This window comes from Pseudophryne corroboree, chromosome 6, assembly GCF_028390025.1.
Source record: "Pseudophryne corroboree isolate aPseCor3 chromosome 6, aPseCor3.hap2, whole genome shotgun sequence".
NCBI lineage: Eukaryota > Metazoa > Chordata > Amphibia > Anura > Myobatrachidae > Pseudophryne > Pseudophryne corroboree.
The window spans coordinates 131,032,216-131,056,824 of NC_086449.1; the positions used below are offsets into that span (position 1 = coordinate 131,032,216).

Genomic DNA, 24,609 nt, shown 5'->3' on the forward strand with positions numbered 1-24,609 from the left:
CGTGTGAGCGCCTTATCCACCCTAGGGGGTGTTTCCCAGCGCGCCCTAACCTCTGGTGGGAAAGGGTATAATGCCAATAACTTCTTGGAAATTAGCAGTTTTCTATCGGGGTTAACCCACGCTTCATCACACACGTCATTCAATTCCTCTGATTCTGGAAAAAATACAGGTAGTTTTTTCACCCCCCACATAATACCCCTTTTTGAGGTACCAGCAGTATCAGAGATCTGCAAAGCCTCCTTCATTGCCGTGATCATATAACGTGTGGCCCTATTGGAAAATACGTTTGTTTCTCCACCGTCGACACTAGATTCATCTGTGTCGGTACCCGTGTCGACTGACTGAGGTAAAGGACGTTTTACAGCCCCTGACGGTGTCTGAGACGCCTGAACCGGTACTAACTGGTTTGCCGGGCGTCTTATTTCGTCAACTGACTTTTGTAATGTGCTGACATTATCACGTAATTCCATAACTAAAGCCATCCATTCCGGTGTCGACTCCCTAGGGGGTGACATTACCATCATCGGCAATTGCTCTGCCTCCACACCAACATCGTCCTCATACATGTCGACACACACGTACCGACACACAGCAGCCACACAGGGAATGCTCTAATCGAAGACAGGACCCCCTAGCCCTTTGGGGAGACAGAGGGAGAGTTTGCCAGCACACACCAAAAGCGCTATAAATGTATATAAACAACCCTAGAAGGTGTTGTTTACTATATATGCGCTCTTAATATATAAATATCGCCAATTTATGCCCCCCTTCTCTTTGTTACCCTGTTTCTGTAGTGCAGTGCAGGGGAGAGACCTGGGAGCCTTCCTCACCAGCGGAGCTGAGCAGGAAAATGGCGCTGAGTGCTGAGGAGAATAAGCTCCGCCCCTTTTTCGGCGGGCTTTTCCCCGGTTTTTAAGAAACTGGCCTGGGTTAAAATACATACATATAGCCTTAATGGCTATATGTGATGTATTTATTTTGCCACTAAAGGTAATTATATTGCTGCCCAGGGCGCCCCCAGCAGCGCCCTGCACCCTCCGTGACTGAGTCAGTGAGCCGTGTGACAACAATGGCGCACAGCTGCCGTGCTGTGCGCTACCTTCAAGAAGACTGAGGAGTCTTCTGCCGCCTGCTTTCCGGACCTCCGTTCTGCCGTCTCTTCAGCGTCTGTAAGGGGGATCGGCGGCGCGGCTCCGGGACGAACCCCAGGCTGACCTGTGTTCCGACTCCCTCTGGAGCTAAGTGTCCAGTAGCCTAAGACTCCAATCCATCCTGCACGCAGGTGAGTTGGAAATCTCTCCCCTAAGTCCCTCGATGCAGTGATCCTGTTGCCAGCAGGAATCACTGAGATTGAAACCTAAAAAAACTTTTCTAAACAGCTCTTTAGGAGAGCCACCTAGATTGCACCCTCTCGGACGGGCACAAAAACCTAACTGAGGCTTGGAGGAGGGTCATAGGGGGAGGAGCCAGTACGCACCATGTGACCTAAAAGCTTTTTTAGATGTGCCCTGTCTCCTGCGGAGCCCGCTATCCCCCATGGTCCTGACGGAGTCCCAGCATCCACTAGGACGTTAGAGAAAATTCTTAGCAGTTTCTGAGTAGCTCCAGACTTACTCAGCCATTGCAATCAGTTCAGTCAGTTTCGTTCCTGGTTTGACGTCACAAACACACCCAGCGTTCGCCCAGACATTCCCCCGTTTCTTCAGACACTCCCGCGTTTTTCCCAGAAACGCCAGCGTTTTTTCGCACACGCCCAGAAAACGGCCAGTTTCCGCCCAGAAACACCCACTTCCTGTCAATCACACTCCGGTCACCAGAACGATGAAAAATCCTCGTTATGCCGTGAGTAAAATACCTAACTTTTGTGTAAAATAACTAAGCGCATGCGCTCTGCGAACCTCGCGCATGCGCAGTAAGCGACTAATCGCAATATAGCGAAAATCGGCAACGAGCGAACAACTCGGAATGACCACCAAGGTTAGGTAGTGACCTTTTTATTTTTCTAAGAACTTTCCAACAAAAATACATACACAAGTTGTTGGAACATGTTTAAACTGGTGCAAATGTAATGGTACAAAACAAGTACTTTAGTCTGTAGAAACCAATGACACATTTGCTTTGCATGCACACTGATTAACATGATAAACAACGCTCGCCGTACACCATGAAATCAGTGTGCTGCTTTGGGAACTGATTTGGTTGTGACTTTGTGGTATGGAGAAGAAACTGGCATAGAGGAGCTGAAACATCTATAAAAGAATACAGCTAAGGTTTAACCGGTTATGGGACTACAGGTCGACACCAGTTAGGTCGACACTAAATGGTTGACACACCTTAGGTCGACACCTGAAATAGGTCTTCAAAGAGTTTTTAATGTTTTTTTGGTGTTGTTTTCTCCGTAATGTGACCGGGATCCCCAATTAGTGTACCGTGTCGACCTTGTTCATGTCGACCTTTTGTCCATGTCGACCTATTTCAGGTGTAGACCTAAGGTGTGTCGACCAATTGGTGTCGACCTAAGTGATTTCAGAATCTCCACTTGTTTGCTGCACACGCACGTTTGATCTTTTTATGAATCTCACTGTGGAGGTTTCCATTGTCAACACATTTTTAACCTCTGTTGTACTACTATGATAAACCTCTATATATGAGATTTTTTTCCATCCAAATGAGTTGGATCCAAAGTCCTCTAGCCTATGCAGGTGTTTCTATGGACATCTATGCGATCATTATTGATGAACTTCATCACAAGTTTTTGTGACTGAAAACCCTGATTGTTTGCTAAAGAAAAAAAGACTCTAAGGTAGCTGTATGATCATTGGTTTATACAAACCATCTTTTGGTGTGAGTGCCGCCATATTTTGCTTTCTATATATATATATATATATATATATATATATATATATATATATATATATATATATATGTTCCATAGCAGTCGTGAAAATTAATAAACAACTACCATCCATGCCAGAATGAGAATATTCAAACTTTTCCAAGAAAAAACGGCACTGGAGGTGTAGAGTAGGATCTTGATCCGAGGCACCAACAGGCTCAAAGCTTTGACTGTTCCCAGAATGCATAGCGCCGCCTCCTCTATAACCCCGCCTCCGTGCACAGGAGCTCGTTTGTTTTGTAGTTGGTGCCATGCAGTGAGCAGGCATACAACAGGGGGGCTGCTCCTGCAGCCCTGTGAAGACGCTTTAAAGAAAAATGAAGACTTCAAGGGCTGCACTAGAGGCACTGTAAGTGCTGGATGCCAGTCAGTCATCTCCTGCTGCAGCTCCATCACCTACCCAGTGGCTCTGTACACTCCCGCGCCCTGGTTGCCGGGTACCTACAGCGGAGGCTCCGGTTTTCTTCATGTTAGACACACACACGACCGCTGCTCTCCTGGTGGGAGGTGGGCCGTGCGCGCTGGCGTGGACACTGTGGCAGTACAGGAACCCCACTAGACCACCAGGGCATGGGCACAGGTCAGTTTTCTCTCATAAAACCGTTTATTTAAGCCCCCAATACCCGGTGGTGAAGTCCAGCAGGGGGATAAGTCTTTGACCTGTAGCCCCTCCCCCAGTCCCAGGGCGCCATTTAGAGTAAATGTTCCCACCCTGGAGCTGCATATCTCTCTCTCCCTCACTCCCTGTCAGCGTTTGGGTGCCATTAGGACAAGCTGTGCTGATCCTGGGACTGTTTGGGCAAATCCTCCACTGTAAAGCCACCTGCCTGTCAGCACCGGGCATTTTACAGGACACTTAAATTACATGCTTTCGGCCAAATCCAAGGGCCACTTCTCTTTGCTTATCCTTCTGGAGCTCTCTGCTGCCTTTGACATCGTGGATCACCCTCTCCTCCTCTGCACACTCCAAAATGTTGGCCTCTCTAGCACCGTGCTTGACTGGTTTACCTCATACCTCACTAACCGCTCCTTCTCTGTGTCTGCCTCCGGAACCACCTCACACCCTTCCATCCTTCCTGTTGGACAGGACTCGATGCTTTCTATCTCGTCCGCAAGTGTCGATACATTCGGCGATGCAAGTGCTAGGTCTCATGGTGTCGGCTTTCGACATGGTGGAGGACGCTCAATTTCATTCCCGCCCTCTGCAGAAGCTGATTCTTGCCAAGTGGGACGGCCTGCTTCAACGGATCAGGTCTCAAATGATCTCCTTGTCTCCGGAGGTCCGTCTGTCACTGAGCTGGTGGCTTCAGGGCCAACGATTGAGCAGGGGTCGTCCCTTCTGGATCTCCAACTGGGTCCTTTTACGACGGATGCCAGTCTGAGAGGTTGGGGCGCGGTGTTGGAGCAACACTCCCTTCAGGGTCGGTGGACCAAGGAGGAGTCTCTCCTCCCGATAAACATTCTGGAATTGCGGGCGGTGTTCAACTCATTGAACTTGGCCCAGCATTTAATACAAAACAGACCTGTTCAAGTACAGTCAGACAACGCCACCACAGTGGCGTACATCAATCATCAAGGTCGCACTCGTAGCCGCATGGAATTGAGGGAAGTATCACAAATTCTTCAGTGGGCGGAACGCCATCTGCCAGCCATATCGGCAGTGTTCATTCCGGGGGTCCTAAACTGGGAAGCGGACTTTCTCAGTCGTCAAGACGTACACACCGGAGAGTGGAGCCTCCATCCAGAGATGTTTCAACTCCTCGTGGACAAGTGGGGCCTTCCAGATGTGGACCTGATGGCATCTCGACACAATCACAAGGTTACGGTCTTCAGAGCAAGGACAAGGGATCCTCAAGCAGCGTTCATGGACGCACTGGCAATTCCATGGAACTTTCGGCTGCCATACATGTTCCCTCCGGTGTCACTCCTGCCCAGAGTAATAAGGAAGTTCAAGCAAGAAAGAGGAATCCTACTTCTGATCGCTCCAGCGTGGCCCAGACGGCATTGGTTCTCAGACCTTCAAGGTCTCTCGATAGAGCGTCCCCTTCTACTTCTGCAGCACCCAGATCTCCTCGTTCAGGGCGCCTTGTGTATATCAGGATTTAGCCCGATTGGCTTTGACGGCGTGGCTCTTGAAGCTTCCGTCTTAAGGGCCAAAGGATTTTCTGAGGCGGTCATTCAAACCATGTTGAAGGCCGGAAACCGGCTTCTGCACGGATTTATTATAGGGTCTGGAAATCTTACTTTGCTTGGTGCGCATCTAACAATCATGACGCTTACAAGTTTAGTACGGCCAAACTTTTGGCCTTTCTACAACAGGGCCTGGACTTGGGCCTTCGTCTGGCCTCCACCAAGGTTCATATTTCTGCCTTGTCGGTTTGGTTCCAGAGAAAAATTGCAACTTTACCTGATGTTCATACATTTACTCAGGATGTGTTGCGGATTCAACCTCCTTACGTCTCGTCGGTGGCGCCTTGGGACTTGTCGGTGGTTCTGGAGGCGTTGCAAGGGTCTCCGTTTGAGCCTCTTGAATCGCCAGACCTTAAGTGGCTTTCTCTTAAGGTGTTGTTTCTGCTGGCTATTGCCTCTGCCAGACGGGTGCTTTGTCTTGTAAGTCACCATATCTGATTTTTCACCGTGATCGGGCGGTTCTTAGAACACGTCCCGGGTATTTACCGAAGGTGGTGTCTTCTTTCCACCTTAATCAGGAGATTGTGGTTCCGGCCTTTGCCTCTCCTGAAATGTCTTCCAAAGAGCGGTCTTTGGATGTGGTGCGGGCTCTCCGTATCTATGTGAAGAGGACAGCTCCAATCAGGAAGTCTGATTCTCTCTTTGTACTGTTTGGTTTTCACAAACGTGGCTGGCCTGCTCACAAGCAGACATTGGCCAGATTAGAATGGTGATTGCACATGCTTATGTACAGGCTGGTCGTCCAGCTACTGCTACTGTTAAGGCCCATTCTACTCAGTCTGTTGGATCTTCTTGGGCGGCCTGCCGTGGTGTGACCCTTGAACAATTGTGCAAGGCGGCTACGTGGTCCTCAGTGAACACGTTCATAAGGTTCTATGCCTTCGATACATCCGCCTCCCAGGATTCTTCCTTTGGACTTCCTTTGGTTCTTGTGCCCGCTACAGTGCGTCCCCTCCCATAAGGAACTGCTTTAGGACATCCCCAATGTCATTCCTTGTGGAGCCCAGTGTACCCCACAGCAGAAAACGAGATTTATGGTAAGAACTTACCGTTAAACCTCTTTCTGCGGGGTACACTGGGATCCACAGGGTGCCCACCCTGAGGCAATTAGCCGCTGACACTTTCTCCTGTCGTGAGAATGTGGTATATGTGGCTACTAACAGTTGTCGTCTCTTTTGCCTGCTACTGCATTGGTCTGGTTAACAAAAACTGCGCTCCTGTGCACGGAGGAGGGGTTATAGAGGAGGTGGCGCTATGCATTCTGGGAACAGTTAATGCTTTGAGCCTGTTGGTGCCTCGGATCAAGATCCTACTCTATACCCCAATGTCATTCCCTGTGGAGCCCAGTGTACCCCGCAGAAAGAGATTTAACAACGGTAAGTACTTACCATAAATCTTGTTTTGCTGATAGTGATCTCAACACCTTTCTGGAGAATAGTGATGCACTCCTGCAGTTGGTGCGTTATTCCGATTATAGGGGATCATTCCGAGTTGATCGATCGCTTGCAGTTTTTAGCAGCCGTGCAAATGCTATACCGCCGCCCACTGGGAGTGTATTTTAGCTTAGCAGAAGTGCAAACGAAGGGATCGCAGAGCGGCTACAAAATAATTTTGTGCAGTTTCTGAGTAGCTTCAAACCTACTCAGCGCTTGCGATCACTTCAGACCATTAAGTTCCTGATTTGACGTCACAAACACACCGTGCGTTCGCCCAGCCACGCCTGCGTTTTTTCTGACACACCTGCATTTTTCCGAACACACTCTGAAAACGGTCAGTTGACACCCAGAAACGCCCTCTTCCTGTCAATCACTCTGCGGCTGCCTGTGCGACTGAAAACCATCGCTAGACCCTGTGTAAAACGACATAGTTCGTTGTAATAGTACGCTGCATGTGCGCATTGCGCCGCGTACGCAGAAGTGCAGTTTTTTTGCCTCATTGCTGCACAATGAATGAATGCAGCTAGTGATCAACTCGGAATGACCACCATAATCCATGTCTCACCTTATTACACAACCAGACTTTTTTATTGCTTTGTTTTGTTAATTCCTGCTTTCTTTCTATTAATGTGGCACCAGGTAAGAAAATAATTAAATTTAAATAGTTTTCAATCCGTTCCACACTTGAACCACTGTTCCTCAGATACATAACTATTTTTCAAACACCATCAGTTGACTTGAGGTGATATATAAGCCAATATCTGAAGCGGTAAGTTGGACTAATGATGGCTCTGAGTCGCACTGTGGGGGGTAATTCCAAGTTGATTGCAGCAGGAAATTTTTTAGCAATTGGGCAAAACCATGTGCACTGCAGGGGGGGGGGGGGGGGGGCAGATATAACATTTGCAGAGAGAGTTAGATTTGGGTGTGGTGTGTTCAATCTGCAATCTAATTTGCAGTGTAAAAATAAGGCAGCCAGTATTTACCCTGCAAAGAAATAAAATAACCCACCCAAATCTAAATCTCTCTGCAAATGTTATATCTGCCACACCTGCAGTGCACATGGTTTTGCCCAATTGCTAACTTTCTTGCTGCTGCGATCAACTCAGAATTACCCCCTGTGAGCATCCTGTTATGAAAAAAGTCAGTGGGGTTAATTTAATAATAAATGGAAAAGTGTATGGTAACCCATAGCAACCAATCAGCGAATAGCTATTATAAACATAGGGCAAGTTCAACAAGGAAAGCAGTCGTATGATTGTTACTACAGTTTCCCCACAACTGCAATTTGCTAATACATAAGACACAATTGGGGTATATGGAATAGGGTGCGATTCCCGTGAATCAGTGCGATCTCATCGACTAAAGCTGGGCACACACTGACCAATATATTGGCCGTTCAATTGAATGGCCGATATATCAGGGGCGCAACGGTGGGTGTGTACCAGCGATATGTCTATGCAGCACAGCCAATCGCCAATAAATCTGCAGCTATATCGGTGCATCGTGCTGTGTGTACAGGTACACTTGTTGCAGAGGCCACCAGTGACTGACAGCACATCTGAGGGCGGGCCCATGTAAACCTGGAGCCAGAGGAAAGACTGTTGTGTGCACACTGACGGGCTGCTGGGTAATTTAACTTCGGGGGGGGCTGGGGGAGCGAGATGGGGGTCACTTGAATACATGATTTTTATTTTTGGCGGCCTCCACACCTAAATTCGTCCCTGACAGCTCTGAATGCATACTCCAAGATTGTGACATCAGTGCATTAATTGAAAGTACAAGACAAAACTGACAGGAAAATGCAGATCCATCGCTCATAAGATTGAAACCATGGTGCGAGTTATACCAAAAACAATACACCAAGAGTACGTCATGGCAAAACAGCATTGTCGGGTTCCAGTGCACACACCCATCACACTTGGCAAAGCACAACTGCAAGTTCAGTGGCACACAGAGTACAGGCAATGGGCCACAGAGCAGTGCAGGAAGGTGGTATGGTCAGAGGAATCATCCGCAGGGTACATGCAGTCACCCAATGCTTTAATAAGCATGACACTAATGTAATTTACACACATGATGATCTTCTTAGTCACCATCTCAACCCAAGGGAACACTGATGTGATGCTCTGGACAAACACCTCAGACAATGCCGCCTCCATTTACCAAGTGTCAATTGGGTGACTTTCTGATAAAAGTACCTCAGTTATCGGTAGACTCAGTACATACTACCGTATCCATATATGGTGGCCTAATGCCTCTTCAGTGTCTTTTTATTTAGTATAGTATTGTCAGAAAATGCACTTTTCTCACTCAAGGAAAAGATGTATCAAACTTTCGAAAGGAGATAAATGGGGTAATTCAGAGTTGATCGCAGCAGCAAATTTGTTAGCAGTTGGGCAAAACCATGGCCCTCATTCCGAGTTGTTCGCTCGCAAGCTGCTTTTAGCAGCATTGCACACGCTAAGCCGCCGCCTACTGGGAGTGAATCTTAGCTTAGCAGAATTGCGAACGAAAGATTCGCAATATTGCGAAAACATTTCTCTGTGCAGTTTCTCAGTAGCTCGAAACTTACTCTTCCAGTGCGATCAGTTCAGTGCTTGTCGTTCCTGGTTTGACGTCACACACACACCCAGCGTTCGCCCAGACACTCCCCCGTTTCTCCAGCCACTCCCGCGTTTTTCCCAGAAACGGCAGCGTTTTTTCACACACTCCCATAAAACGGCCAGTTTCCGCCCAGAAACACCCACTTCCTGTCAATCACACTCCGATCACCAGAACGAAGAAAAAAACTCGTAATGCCGTGAGTAAAATACCAAACTTCTTAGAAAATTTACTTGGCGCAGTCGCAGTGCGAACATTGCACATGCGCAATTAGCGGAAAATCGCTGCGATGCGAAGAAAATTACCGAGCGAACAACTCGGAATGAGGGCCCATGTGCACTGCAGGTGTGGCAGATGTAACATGTGCAGAGAGAGTTTGATTTGTGTGGGTTATATGGTTTCTGTGCAGGGTAAATACTGGCTGCTCTATTTTTACACTGCAATTTAGATTTCAGTTTGAACACACCCCACCCAAATCTAACTCTCTCTGCACATGTTATATCTGCCCCCCCCCCTGCAGTGCACATGAGGCCTAATTCAGACCTGATCGCTAGCAGGCGATTTTTGCACTGCTGCGAACAGGTAGTCGCCGCCTACAGGGGGAGTGTATTTTAGCTGTGCAAGTGTGCGAACGCATGTGTAGCAGAGCTGTACAAACAGATCTTGTGCAGTCTCTGCACAGCCCAGGACTTACCCTGTTCAGGACCGGAAATGATGTCAGACACCCTCCCTGAAAACTCTTGATCCGGCCTGCGTTTTTCCAGACACTTCCTGAAGACGGTCAGTCGCCACCCACAAACGCCTTCTCCCTGTCAAACTCCTTGCGAACGCCCGTGCGAATGGGTCCTTTGCACAAACCCATCGCTGAGCGGCGATCGGCTTTGTACCCATACAAAAACGCAGCCTAGCGATGAGGTCTGAATTAGCCCCATGGTTTTGCCTAACTGCTAATAAATTTGCTGCTGTGATCAACTCTGAAGTGAAGATGTTACCCATAGCAATCAATCAGCTCCTAAGTGTCATTTATTTAGCACAGTCATCTTTAGCCCATGCAAAATGCTGCAGCTACACTGATCTTCCTCTGTCGCCGCGTCCCATCTTATAGCACTATGCAAATACCTACAACTGGCTCCCCATTTTCATCCAGAATTCACCTGCAGCTACTCAACCTCCCCTTCAATGCCTTGAACAAGTCCTTCCCTACATACATCTCTGACTGTGCCATGAAATGCTATCTGTTACATCATGGCTACAATGCTAAATTAATATATACGTATAAGAATGGGCAGCAAGCAATCATTATTGCCTCACAGCTCTGAGATTTTGAGTTCAATTCCCATAATGTCCCTAACTGTGTGGGGTTTATATGTTCTTCCCACGCTTGCAAGGTTTTCCTCCAGGTGCTTCGGTTTCGTCCCACAATCCAAAAAATAAGATTTTACTCACCGGTAAATCTATTTCTCGTAGTCCGTAGTGGATGCTGGGGACTCCGTAAGGACCATGGGGAATAGACGGGCTCCGCAGTAGACTGAGCACTCTAAGAAAGAATTAGGACTACTGGTGTGCACTGGCTCCTCCCTCTATGCCCCTCCTCCAGACCTCAGTTAAGGAAACTGTGCCCGGAAGAGCTGACATTACAAGGAAAGGATTTTGGAATCCAGGGTAAGACTCATACCAGCCACACCAATCACACCGTATAACTCGTGATACTATACCCAGTTAACAGTATGAAAAACAACAGAGCATCAGACAACCTGATGCAACATAACATAACCCTTATTTAAGCAATAACTATATACAAGTACTGCAGAAGAAGTCCGCACTTGGGACGGGCGCCCAGCATCCACTACGGACTACGAGAAATAGATTTACCGGTGAGTTAAATCTTATTTTCTCTAACGTCCTAGTGGATGCTGGGGACTCCGTAAAGACCATGGGGATTATACCAAAGCTCCCAAACGGGCGGGAGAGTGCGGATGACTCTGCAGCACCGAATGGACAAACACAAGGTCCTCCTCAGCCAGGGTATCAAACTTGTAGAATTTTGCAAAAGTGTTTGAACCCGACCAAGTAGCTGCTCGGCAAAGCTGTAATGCCGAGACCCCTCCAGCAGCCGCCCAAGAAGAGCCTACTTTCCTTGTGGAATGGGCTTTTACTGATTTTGGATGCGGCAATCCAGCCGCAGAATGAGCCTGCTGAATCGTGTTACAGATCCAGCGAGCAATAGTTTGCTTTGAAGCAGGAGCACCCAGCTTGTTAGATGCATACAGGATAAACAGCGAGTCAGTTTTCCTGACTCCAGCCGTTCTGGCTACATAAATCTTCAAAGCCCTGACTACATCAAGTAACTTGGACTCCTCCAAGTCACGAGTAGCCGCAGGCACCACAATAGGTTGGTTCAATTGAAAAGATGACACCACCTTCGGCAGAAATTGCGGACGAGTCCATAATTCTGCCCTGTCCATATGGAAAACCAGATAGGGGCTTTTACATGACAAAGCCGCCAATTCTGACACACGCCTAGCCGAAGCTAAGGCCAACAGCAAGACCACTTTCCACGTGAGATACTTTAGCTCCACGGTCTTAAGTGGCTCAAACCAGTGAGATTTCAGGAAACTCAACACCACGTTAAGATCCCAAGGTGCCACTGGTGGCACAAAAGGGGGCTGCATATGCAGCACTCCCTTTACAAACGTCTGAACCTCAGGAAGTGAAGCCAGTTCCTTTTGAAAGAAAATGGATAGGGACGAAATCTGGACCTTTATGGATCCTAATTTTAAGCCCATAGTCACTCCTGACTGTAGGAAGTGTAGGAACCGGCCCAGCTGGAATTCCTCTGTAGGGGCCTTCCTGGCCTCACACCAAGCAACATATTTTCGCCATATACGGTGATAATGTTTTGCTGTCACGTCCTTCCTAGCCTTTATCAGCGTAGGAATAACTTCATCCGGAATGCCTTTTTCCGCTAAGATCCGGCGTTCAACCGCCATGCCGTCAAACGCAGCCGCGGTAAGTCTTGGAACAGACAGGGCCCCTGTTGCAACAGATCCTGTCTGAGAGGCAGAGGCCACGGGTCCTCTGTGAGCATTTCTTGCAGTTCCGGGTACCAAGTCCTTCTTGGCCAATCCGGAACAATGAGTATTGTTCTCACTCCTCTTTTTCTTACGATTCTCAGCACCTTGGGTATGAGAGGAAGAGGAGGAAACACATAGACCGACTGGAACACCCACGGTGTTAATAGAGCGTTCACAGCTATCGCCTGAGGGTCTCTTGACCTGGCGCAATACCTTTGTAGCTTTTTGTTGAGGCGGGATGCCATCATGTCCACCTGTGGCAGTTCCCTTCGATTTGTAATCTGAGTGAAGACTTCCTGATGAAGTCCCCACTCTCCCGGGTGGAGGTCGTGCCTGCTGAGGAAGTCTGCTTCCCAGTTGTCCACTCCCGGAATGAACACTGCTGACAGTGCTTGCACGTGATTCTCCGCCCAACGAAGAATTCTGGTGGCTTCCGCCATCGCCACCCTGCTTCTTGTGCCGCCCTGGCAGTTTACATGAGCCACTGCGGTGATGTTGTCTGACTGAATCAGCACCGGTTGGTTGCGAAGCAGAGGCTCCGCTTGACTCAGGGCGTTGTATACGGCCCTTAGTTCCAGGATATTTATATGCAGACAAGTCTCCTGACTTGACCACAGCCCTTGGAAGTTTCTTCCCTGAGTGACTGCCCCCCATCCTCGGAGGCTTGCATCCGTGGTCACCAGGACCCAGTCCTGTATGCCGAACCTGCGGCCCTCGAGAAGGTGAGCACTCTGCAGCCACCAGAGAAGAGACACCCTGGCCCTGGGGGATAGGGTGAGCAGCCGATGCATTTGAAGATGCGATCCGGACCACTTGTCCAACAGATCCCATTGAAAGATCCTCGCATGGAACCTGCCGAAGGGAATGGCCTTGTATGATGCCACCATCTTTCCCAGGACTCGCGTGCAGTGATGCACCGACACCTGTTTTGGTTTTAAGAGGTCTCCGACCAGAGTCACGAGCTCCTGAGCCTTCTCCGCCGGGAGAAACACTTTCTTCTGGTCCGTGTCCAGAATCATGCCCAGGAAGGGCAGACGCTTCGTAGGAATCAGCTACGACTTTGGTATATTCAGAATCCAGCCGTGCTGTTGCAACACTTCCTGAGAGTGTGCTACACTGACCAGCAACTGCTCCCTGGACCTCGCCTTTATGAGGAGATCGTCCAAGTATGGGATAATTGTGACTCCTTGCTTTCGTAGGAGCACCATCATGTCCGCCATTACCTTGGTAAATATTCTCGGAGCCGTGGATAGATCAAACGGCAACGTCTGGAATTGGTAATGACAGTCCTGTACCACAAATCTGAGGTACTCCTGATGAGGTGGATAACTGGGGACATGCAGGTAAGCATCCTTTATGTCCAGAGACACCATAAAATCCCCCTCTTCCAGGCTTGCAATGACCGCTCTGAGCGATTCCATCTTGAACTTGAACCTTTTCAGGTAAATGTTCAGGGATTTTAAATTCAATATGGGTCTGACTGAACCGTCCGGTTTCGGTACCACAAACATTGTTGAACAGTAACCCCTTCCCTGTTGAAGGAGGGGAACCTTTACCATCACCTGCTGGAGATATAATTTGTGAATTGCCGCTAACACTACTTCCCTTTCCATGGGGAAACTGGCAGGGCCGATTTGAGGTAACGGTGAGGGGGCATCACTTCGAATTCCAGCTTGTATCCCTGAGACACAATCTGTATAGCCCAGGGATCCACCTGTGAGCAAACCCACTGGTGGCTGAAATGACGGAGACGCGCCCCCACCGCTCCTGGCTCCACCCGTGGAGCCCCAGCGTCATGCGGTGGATTTAGTGGAAGCCGGGGAGGACTTTTGTTCCTGGGAACTAGCTGTATTGTGCAGCTTCTTTCCTCTACCCCTGCCTCTGGCAAGAAAGGACGCACCTCTAACTTTCTTGCTTCTTTGTGATCGACAGGACTGCATTTGGTAATACGGTGCTTTCTTAGGTTGTGAGGGAATATATGGCAAAAAACTTGACTTCCCAGCTGTAGCTGTGGAAACTAGGTCCGAGAGACCATCCCCAAACAATTCCTCACCCTTATAAGGTAAAACCTCCATGTGCTTTTTTGAGTCTGCATTACCTGTCCATTGCAGAGTCCACAGGACCCTTCTGGCAGAAACTGACATTGCATTTATTCTAGAGCCCAGTAGGCAAATGTCTCTCTGGGCATCCCTCATATATAGGACAGCGTCTTTTATATGCCCCAGGGTCAGTAAAATAGTATCCTTGTCCAAGGTATCCAGTTCCTCAGACAGAGTATCAGTCCATGCTGCTACAGCACTACACATCCAGGCCGACGCAATTGCCGGCCTCAGTAGAGTACCTGAATGTGTATAAACAGACTTCAGGATACTTTCCTGCTTCCTATCCGCAGGATCCTTTAGGGAGGCCGTATCCTGTGACGGCAGGGCCACCTTCTTAGATAAGCGTGTCAAAGCTTTGTCTACCCTAGGGGAGGATTCCCAGCATAACCTGTCCGTTGGCTGGAAAGGATACGCCATAAGTAACCTTTTGGAAATCAGCACTTTCCTATCAGGAGAATCACACGCTTTTTCACATAACTCATTTAACTCATGTGAAGGGGGAAAAGTCACCTCGTGCTTTTTCTCCCCAAACATATAAACCCTCTTGTCCGGGACAGGGTTTACCTCTGATATGTGCAATACATCCTTCATTGCTATAATCATGTAGCGGATGGCTTTAGCCATTTTAGGCTGCAATTTTGCATCATCGCCATCGACACTGGAATCAGAATCCGTGTCGATATTTGTGTCAACAATTTTGGATAGTGGGCGCTTCTGAGACCCTGACAGCCTCTGCGCTGTAGGAGCAGGCATGGGTTGAGACCCCGACTGTCCCAAGGCTTCAGCTTTATCCAACCTTTTATGCAAGGAGTTTACATTATCATTTAACACCTTCCACATATCCATCCAATCAGGTGTCGGCGCCGTCGGCGGAGACACCTCATTCATCTGCACCTGCTCTGCTTCCACATAGCCTTCCTCATCAAACATGTTGACACAATCGTACCGACACACCACACACACAGGAGATGCTCTATTTGAGGACAGAACCCCCACAAGGCCTTTTGGAGAGACAGAGAGAGAGTATGCCAGCACACACCCCAGCGCTTTATAACCCAGGAATTACACAGTAATTTAGTGTTTACCCAGTAGCTGCTGTATTTGTGATTATTGCGCTAAATTTATGTGCCCCTCCTCTCTTTTTACCCTCTTTCTACCGTGATTCTGCAGGGGAGAGCCTGGGGAGCTTCCTCTCAGCGGCGCTGTGGAGAGAAAATTGCGCTGGTGAGTGCTTAGGAAGAAGCGGCGGGCTTCTGTCCTGCGATTTTGTGTAAAAATAATGGCGGGGGCTCATGCATATATACAGTGCCCAGCTGTATATATGCCCTATTTTGCCAGGAGGCACTCAATTGCTGCCCAGGGCCCCCCCCCCCCCCCCCCCCTGCGCCCTGCACCCTACAGTGACCAGAGTGTGTGGGTGTAATGTGGGAGCAATGGCGCACAGCTGCAGTGCTGTGCGCTACCTCATATGAAGACAGGAGTCTTCTGCCGCCGATTTTGACGTCTTCTTGCTTCACCCGCCGGCTTCTGTCCTCTGGCTCTGCGAGGGGGACAGCGGCGCGGCTCCGGGAACGGACGACCAAGGTTAAGTTCCTGTGTTCGATCCCTCTGGAGCTAATGGTATCCAGTAGCCTAAGAAGCACAACCTAGCCGCAGTTAGTAGGTTTGCTTCTCTCCCCTCAGTCCCACGTAGCAGAGAGTCTGTTGCCAGCAGAAGCTCTCTGAAAATAAAAAACCTAACAAAAATACTTTCTTAATAGCAAGCTCAGGAGAGCTCACTAAAATGCACCCAGCTCTGTCCGGGCACAGATTCTAACTGAGGTCTGGAGGAGGGGCATAGAGGGAGGAGCCAGTGCACACCAGTAGTCCTAATTCTTTCTTAGAGTGCCCAGTCTCCTGCGGAGCCCGTCTATTCCCCATGGTCCTTACGGAGTCCCCAGCATCCACTAGGACGTTAGAGAAATATACTGGTAGGACAACAGCCCCCAACAAACATTAGGCCTAATTCTTGTTTCTACACTCACACATGCATACACAGCAGCTATTATGGGATGTGATCACTGTTTTAATAAATTGTGAATTTTGCTAAGTCTGCCTGCGCTCTCTTGTTTAGTCTTTTCTGTCTCCATTTGTTTAGGGATCGCTAATACCCTATTCCTTTGAGAGCAGCGGGCAGCGTTTCAACATAGGATCAAGGAGGCGCCTCTTTCCCCCCCTTTTTTTAGTTTTTTTATTATGGGATGGGGCTGGGAGACCGGCGGTCTGGATCCCGGCAATCAGGATCCTGACATGGGGATCCTGGCCGTGAGAATGTCGGTGGGGAGGCGAGTGCAACAAAGCACCTCGCGAGCTTGCTGCATTAGCCACGCAGTGGGCTCGGTGGCTTGCTGCGCTCGCCACAGGTTCTATTCCCGCTCTATGGATGTCGTGGACACGCACGAGTGGGAATAGACCCTGATGGTCATGATGGCGTGTGATGGCATTGTTAGATGTTGGTATTTCGGCGTCGGTATCTTGACCGCTGGGATCCTGACTGCCGGCAATGTAACCGCATCCCGCTATTATTCAGGCTACAGACTTGCTAACGATCGCAAGTGAAGCTGCCACCCAAAAATTTATTAAGACGCCCACTGGAGTTATCGCGAAGTCCTCAGCAACTGCGTACACATATGCAGCACAGACGCAGTAACGAGGAACATTGACTCCCCAAGTGATTCTACGGTCACACAGACTGCTGCGGCAGTAGCGACACTGGAGCCATGTTTCTTCTATGTACACTATTGCAGCAGAAGGCAGTAACACGCTCCAAAAACAGCATGCGCAGGCTACAATAATCGCTCAGTTGCAAAAATATCGGCCTTGCTTACAAACATGAATAAGGCCCAGTAACCCTATGTGATATGGGCCCGATTCAGCATGGTTCGCTATTTGGCGATTTCAGCACATGCACGTACACCAGTGCGCAAGGTCATAAACTGCATTCTCTTCAGAGCGCAGTCTAAGTCTTGGCGGCGGGCGGTGACGGGGCTTCGACAGCGCATTTTGTGGGCTCTGACGCACCATTTGGGGGGCGTGGTCCGGACAACTCAGGCGTGTCTGGACCGTTTGTGGGGCAGGCCGCGGCAGCTGCGCGACGTCACATGCACCCCAAAACATGGTGGCCCGCCGTCTGCCTGTGCTATTTTTCGCACAACTACAACTCATGCTGAATTAGGCCCTATGTGTATATGTGTGTTCACATGTGGTAGGGAATAAAGATTGAATAAGGGCATGCACTGATGTGAATAGTCAAGTATTGGGCCAGACGTAATGACGCCCAAGTTTGGCGGTCATGAAGGATGTCGGTCGAACTCAGACATTTTTTTAAAGGGGCTATTACTTACAAGGCGTGGTTTTCATTATATCCGGCCCATTCTCTGTAAAGCGCTGTGGAATATGTGTGCATTATAAAAGTAACTGGTATTAAATAGATAAAGTTTGTCTGTTTATTATAAGAGATAGGCAATTTATGGCGGTCTTAGCTAACACTGGATTTTGTAGAAAATGAAGAATTCCGTCCTAAGCCTCTGAAACCCCTTGAATTGCTGTTTTAGCCCTGTTTAGTGGGGGTACAATTAGCATATCATACCTCTGATTAATTACACATGCCCTCTAAGACTCTGGGGCAGATGTATTAACCTGGAGAAGGCATAAGGATGTGATAAACCATCGATAAGTGCAAGGTGATAAACGCACCAGCCAATCAGCTCCAATATGTAAATTAACAGTTAGGAGCTGATTGGCTGGTGCGTTTATCGCCTTGCACTTATCACTGGTTTATAGCACTTCCTTATGCTGTCTCCAGGCTTAATACATCTGCCCCTCAGTAACAACGCTCACCTTAGTACATCTCACCATGAACAGCTAGATCGGTGAGGATTAAGGTCTATTTTACATTACAACAGCTTCATAAAGATATTGCATGGATGATATTAGAGCTGACAGCTGATACACCACACAGCATTCATTATGTGCATATTTTAATCTCCCAGACATATGTAATTCAGATTTGCCTGTCAGATAAAGAATCCCCTGTATGCTGATGAAAACAAACTATGATTTCTGGGGGGGGTTTCCCTCTCTTTAATATAGCTTAGCGGCATTGAACAAGCCTGGTGCTGGGCGTCTCCACATAAATTACATGCTCCAGATTGCTCCAGTGAGGAAGGCAGACTGTGCATTAATGTCTCGTCCAATGGCAGTGGTTGCCATGGAAACAAGACCCCACCAATGTATTGTGCCAACAGTCCTCCGATGGTCTGTCCCCAACCTGGGATGTCACAGGGGGTGTCTGTGAGCCCATCCTCCCCCCTTTTTCCTAATCCACATACAAAAGGACACAATGAAATAGAAGGGTGATGGGTCTGACAGGCCGGGCACTGCCAGTGTGATCTTTATATGTATGCTATATCTGAGCGCATGACCAAGCGGAGACCATGACAGCGGCTGCGTACATGACAGATGCGACCGGTATTTATGTGTGACAAGCACCAGGAGTAAATGTGTCACTGGCAGTATGCTCTTAGTACATTCAGTCAAAGGCTGTGATTTTGTGTTACAGACCAAATATGTGTGTGACAAGGTGTGTCTATCATGCGGAATAGTGAGAGTGTGTGCTTGTCAAGTAGAGGAAGCATGTACTTGCTGTCAATAAACTGAGCATGTGTAACAGGCGGACACAGCTTAGTAATAACAGACATGCAGTAGGCATGTTCTACTCGCAGACCAGAGTGTATGTAACTGGCAAAGAAATGTGTACATCCAACAGGCTGAGCAAGTTAGTATGAGAAACAGGCGGAGCAAGTGAGTATGAGTGATAGGCGGAGCAAGTGAGTATGAGTGATAGGTGGAGCAAGGGGGTACGCAGTGACAGGTGGAGCACGTGAGTACGCAGTGACAGGTGGAGCACGTGAGTACGCGTGGGGAGGCTGAGCACGTGAGTACGCGTGGGGAGGCTGAGCACGTGAGTACGCGTGGGGAGGCTGAGCACGTGAGTACGCGTGGGGAGGCTGAGCACGTGAGTACGCGTGGGGAGGCTGAGCACGTGAGTACGCGTGGGGAGGCTGAGCAAGTGAGTACGCGTGGGGAGGCTGAGCAAGTGAGTACGCGTGGGGAGGCTGAGCAAGTGAGTACGCGTGGGCAGGCTGAGCGAGTACGCGTGGGCAGGCTGAGCAAGTGAGTACGCGTGGGCAGGCTGAGCAAGTGAGTACGCGTGGGCAGGCTGAGCAAGTGAGTACGCGTGGGCAGGCTGAGCAAGTGAGTACGCGTGGGCAGGCTGAGCAAGTGAGTACGCGTGGGCAGGCTGAGCAAGTGAGTACGCGTGGGCAGGCTGAGCAAGTGAGTACGCGTGGGCAGGCTGAGCAAGTGAGTACGCGTGGGCAGGCTGAGCAAGTGAGTACGCGTGGGCAAGTAAGTACACATGGACAGGCGGAGCAAGTGAGCATGTGTGAACAGGCAGAGCAAGAGATTACGTGTGACAGGCCGGGCAAGTGAGTACGCGGGACAGACGGGGCAGGTGAGTACGCGGGACAAGTGAGTACACATGGATAGGCAGAGCAAGTGAGTATGTGTGATATGCTGGGCAAATGAGTATGTGTGACAGGCTGGGCAAATGAGTATGTGTGACAGGCTGGGCAAATGAGTATGTGTGACAGGCTGGGCAAATGAGTATGTGTGACAGGCTGGGCAAATGAGTATGTGTGACAGGCTGGGCAAGTGAGTATCTGTGACAGGCCCGGCAAGTGAGTATGTGTGACAGGCTGGGCAAGTGAGTACTGTATGTGTGACAGGTTGAGCAAGACTGTACACATACATCTGCAGTAGGCGGAGCAGTATGTGTGACAGCCAGCTGAGCAGTGAGTGAGTATGTGAAATTGTTGTACGACAGAAGAGGCTGCTACTATGACAGTGAGAGCAGTGAGTACCATTGACAGGAAGAACTTGAGAATAAGAGACAGTCACATGACAAGGAGAGCAGAGGGTACCTATGACAGGCAGAGCAGTGAGTATAAGTGACAGGCATGAGACTAATGGTGTGTACACACGGTGAGATATTTTCTTACGATTTTGACTATATAGTCAAAATCGTAAGAAAAGTTAGTACAGATCGCGGGGTGAAAGTCACCTTGCGATCCCAATGCGATGCCGATGTGTTCCCACACGGTCGGTATCGCAAGCCTAGATAGACTCTGCAGGCAAGTCAATTTTGACTATCTCATAGAAAAGATAGTCAAAATTGACACTTAGCCAAAATCGCACATAGTCAGTATCGCAAGCACAATCATTATGTGCTTGCGATACCGACCTGCAGCTTGGAGGTGAGATGTACTAAGCAGTGATAAAAGTGGAGAAGTGAGCCAGTGGAGAAGTTGCCCATGGCAACCAAACAGCATTGACGTAACATTTATCATTTGCATACTGTAAAAGTATACAGAGCAGCTGGTTGGTTGCATGGGCAACTTCTCCACTTTTATCACTGCTTAGTACATCTCCCCTTAATCTCTCCAATGCTTGATACATCCCGCCCAAGGAGTGCAGATTTCCTGTGACAGGAAAACCACTGAGTACCTGTGACAGGCAGAGCAATGAGTACCTGCTACAGGCAGAACAGTATCTGTGACAAGCAGAGCAATGTAGGTTTGTGTGGGCAAAGCAGAATGCATCAATAATCAGCATTATGTATTCATTATAGGCAGTGCAGTGTGTATAATTGCCATGAAGGCTGCGTATCTGTGACACTCTTTTGTAAGAATTCTGTTCTCTCCTGTACAATAGCTTTATCCATCCCCTATTAGCCAGAAACCCCACAACTGTCCACAGAAAACCGATACACAGCTGCTCAGTGTTCTCGATTAAAAACACACGCATACATACATACTGTACATACATACATACTGTACTGTATATATAAATTATGTGCAATTCTACCAAGAAAACCCAATATATGAGGCTGGCATGCTACTCACAGCAGACCCATCTATGTTATGTAACCACCATCCACACTGACTTGGTTACAGATGATGCAGCTACAGTCATTAATATTTGTATTTAGAACTGTACACATAGTGCGATTCAGCCTTATGGCCGATATCGGCTAGAAACTGTCCGGAGCCATGAGCCTCCGATCTAGCCAATATCGACCCTGCCTGTACAGTCTATTTTTTCTCACGGGAGAGCACATCAGCATCGCAAGAGCAGACTAATGGTGCAATTTGCCCTAACTTTTCTTACAAATTTGACGATATAGTAAAAATGATAAGGACAAATCGCACCGTCTATATGGGGGTTTAGTAAATACTATCTGGTACCTAATATATTTCCAAATACAGGTCACACATCCTACATAAACAATGATTTTTATACGTACTGTACACAACATACATTCTGTAATATCATATATGTACCTCTGATCCTTGATATAACCAAGAAGTATCCGGTAGAATGTACATTACAGGGTACACACACATAAATACACTGGGTGGTATGGTACACTAGGCAACCCTGGATAATGGGGGTCTTTCCGAGTTGTTCGCTCGGTAAAAATCTTCGCATCGCAGCGATTTTCCGCTCAATGCGCATGCGCAATGTCCGCACTGCGACTGCGCCAAGTAAATTTGCTATGCACTTAGGAATTTTACTCACGGCATTTTCATCGTTCTGGCGATCGTAATGTGATTGACAGGTAATGGGTGTTACGGGGCGGAAACAGGCCGTTTTATGGGCGTGTGGGAAAAAACGCTACCGTTTCCGAAAAAAACGCAGGAGTGGCCGGAGAAACGGGGGAGTGTCTGGGCGAACGCTGGGTGTGTTTGTGACGTCAAACCAGGAACGACAAGCAGTGAAATGATCGCAGATGCCGAGTAAGTCTGAAGCTACTCAGAAACTGCTACGAGGTGTGTAATCGCAATATTGCGAATACATCGTTCGCAATTTTAAGATGCTAAGATTCACTCCCAGTAGGCGGCGGCTTAGCATGAGCAAATCTGCTAAAATTCACTTGCGAGCGAACAACTCGGAATGACCCCCATAGTTCTAAAAATAACAAGCTCCCTCTTGACAACATCATGAGCCGTCCTACCTACTTTGCACATATATCAATAAAGCCATCATCATTCACCAACCTACACATTACATTGTAACCGGTACTACAAACACACAACCTGCATCCTCCACCCTGGCACCGTGTACACACACACACAGTATCCTCCACCCTGGCACCAAGTACACACACAAAGCATCCTCCACCTTGTCACCATGTATGTATGTACACACACACACACACACACACAGCATCCTCCACCCTGGCACCATGTACACACATGGCATCCTTTACCCTGGCACCATGTACACACACACAGCATCCTCCACCCTGGCATCATGTACACGCACAAAATCCTCCACCCTGGCATCATGTACGCACACACAAAATCCTCCACCCTGACACCATGTACACACACAGCATCCTCCACCTTGGCACTATGTGTACACACACAAACACACAACATCCTCCACCCTGGCACCATGTACATACACAAAGCATCCTCCACCCTGGCACCATGTATGTATGTATACACACACACACACACAGCATCCTCCACCCTGGCACCATGAACACACATGGCATCCTTCACCCTGGCACCATGTACACACAGCATCCTCCACCTTGGTACCATGGGTACACATACACACACACACCCACAGCATACTCCACCCTGACACCATGTACACAAACACACACAGCATCCTGCACCCTGGCACCATTATACACACACAGCATCCTCCACCCTGGCACCATGTACACACACACACAGCATCCTCCACCCTGGCACCATGTACACACACACACAGCAGCCTCCACCCTGACACCATGTACACACACAGCATCCTCCACCCAGACACCATGTACACACATGCAGCATCCTTCACCATGGTAGCACGTACACACACACACACAGCATCCTCCACCCTAGTACCATGTAAATACACACAGCATCCTCCACCCTGACACCATGTACACCAACACACAAAATCCTACACCCTGACACCATGTACACACTAACAGCATCCTCTACCCTGGCACCATGTACACACACACATAATCCTGCACCCTGACACCATGTACACACACACACACACACACAACATCCTCTACCTTGGCACCAGGTATACACACACATAATCCTGCACCCTGACACCATGTACACACACACACAGCATCCTCTACCCTGGCACCATGTATACACACACATAATCCTGCACCCTGACACCATGTACACACACAGCATCCTCTACCCAGGCATCATGTACACACACACATAATCCTGCACCCTGACACCATATACACACACACAGCATCCTCTACCCTGGCACCATGTACACACACACATAATCCTGCACCCTGACACCATGTACACACACACAAAATCCTGCACCCTGACACCATGTACACACACAGCATCCTCTACCCAGGCACCATGTACACACACACAGCATCCTCTACCCTGGCACCATGTACACACACACATAATCCTGCACCCTGACACCATGTACACACACAGCATCCTCTACCCAGGCATCATGTACACACACACATAATCCTGCACCCTGACACCATATACACACACACAGCATCCTCTACCCTGGCACCAGGTATACACACACATAATCCTGCACCCTGACACCATGTACACACACACACAGCATCCTCTACCCTGGCACCATGTAAACACACACATAATCCTGCACCCTGACACCATGTACACACACACAAAATCCTGCACCCTGACACCATGTACACACACAGCATCCTCTACCCAGGCACCATGTACACACACACAGCATCCTCTACCCAGGCACCATGTACACACACACAGCATCCTCTACCCTGGCACCATGTACACACACAGCATCCTGCACCCTGGCACCATGTACACACACAGAACCCTCCATCCTGTAACCATGTACACATACAACCTATATAATGACACAGCTACATCCTGCAACAGAAATGCACTGGCACGCACAGATGGCCATGCATACAGACAGGCTGGATTCTGCAGCAGACGCGATGCCAATCACTGAGCTCCCACTCACCGTGATGCGAGGAATGTTCTTCTTGCCCTGGTAGGACATGTTTGCGGCTCTCCCCTCGGAGCAGGGCGGGGGGATGGCGGGAGCGGGGCTGTGTGCTGAGGACGGAGGGTGCAGAGGAGGAGGAGGATGCGATGCTACCCCCCAATCTTCCTATCTATGCCCGGGCTGCAATAAAG

General features: G+C 48.8%; 1 protein-coding gene across 2 annotated transcripts in view; it reads right to left on the minus strand.

The window, feature by feature from the left end:
- DPYSL2 (dihydropyrimidinase like 2) overlaps positions 1-24,609 on the minus strand; it is a 229,384-nt gene that overhangs the window by 145,142 nt on the left and 59,633 nt on the right. Inside the window, exon 1 of one of the 2 annotated variants that reach the window (XM_063931846.1) lies at positions 24,434-24,603. The exons of the other annotated variant lie outside the window; for it this stretch is intronic. Within the exon in view, the coding sequence (XP_063787916.1) occupies positions 24,434-24,472 (39 nt within the window). The 5' untranslated portion in view covers positions 24,473-24,603. Of the gene's footprint in view, positions 1-24,433; positions 24,604-24,609 lie in introns of those variants that run through there. 2 annotated transcript variants of the gene reach the window in all.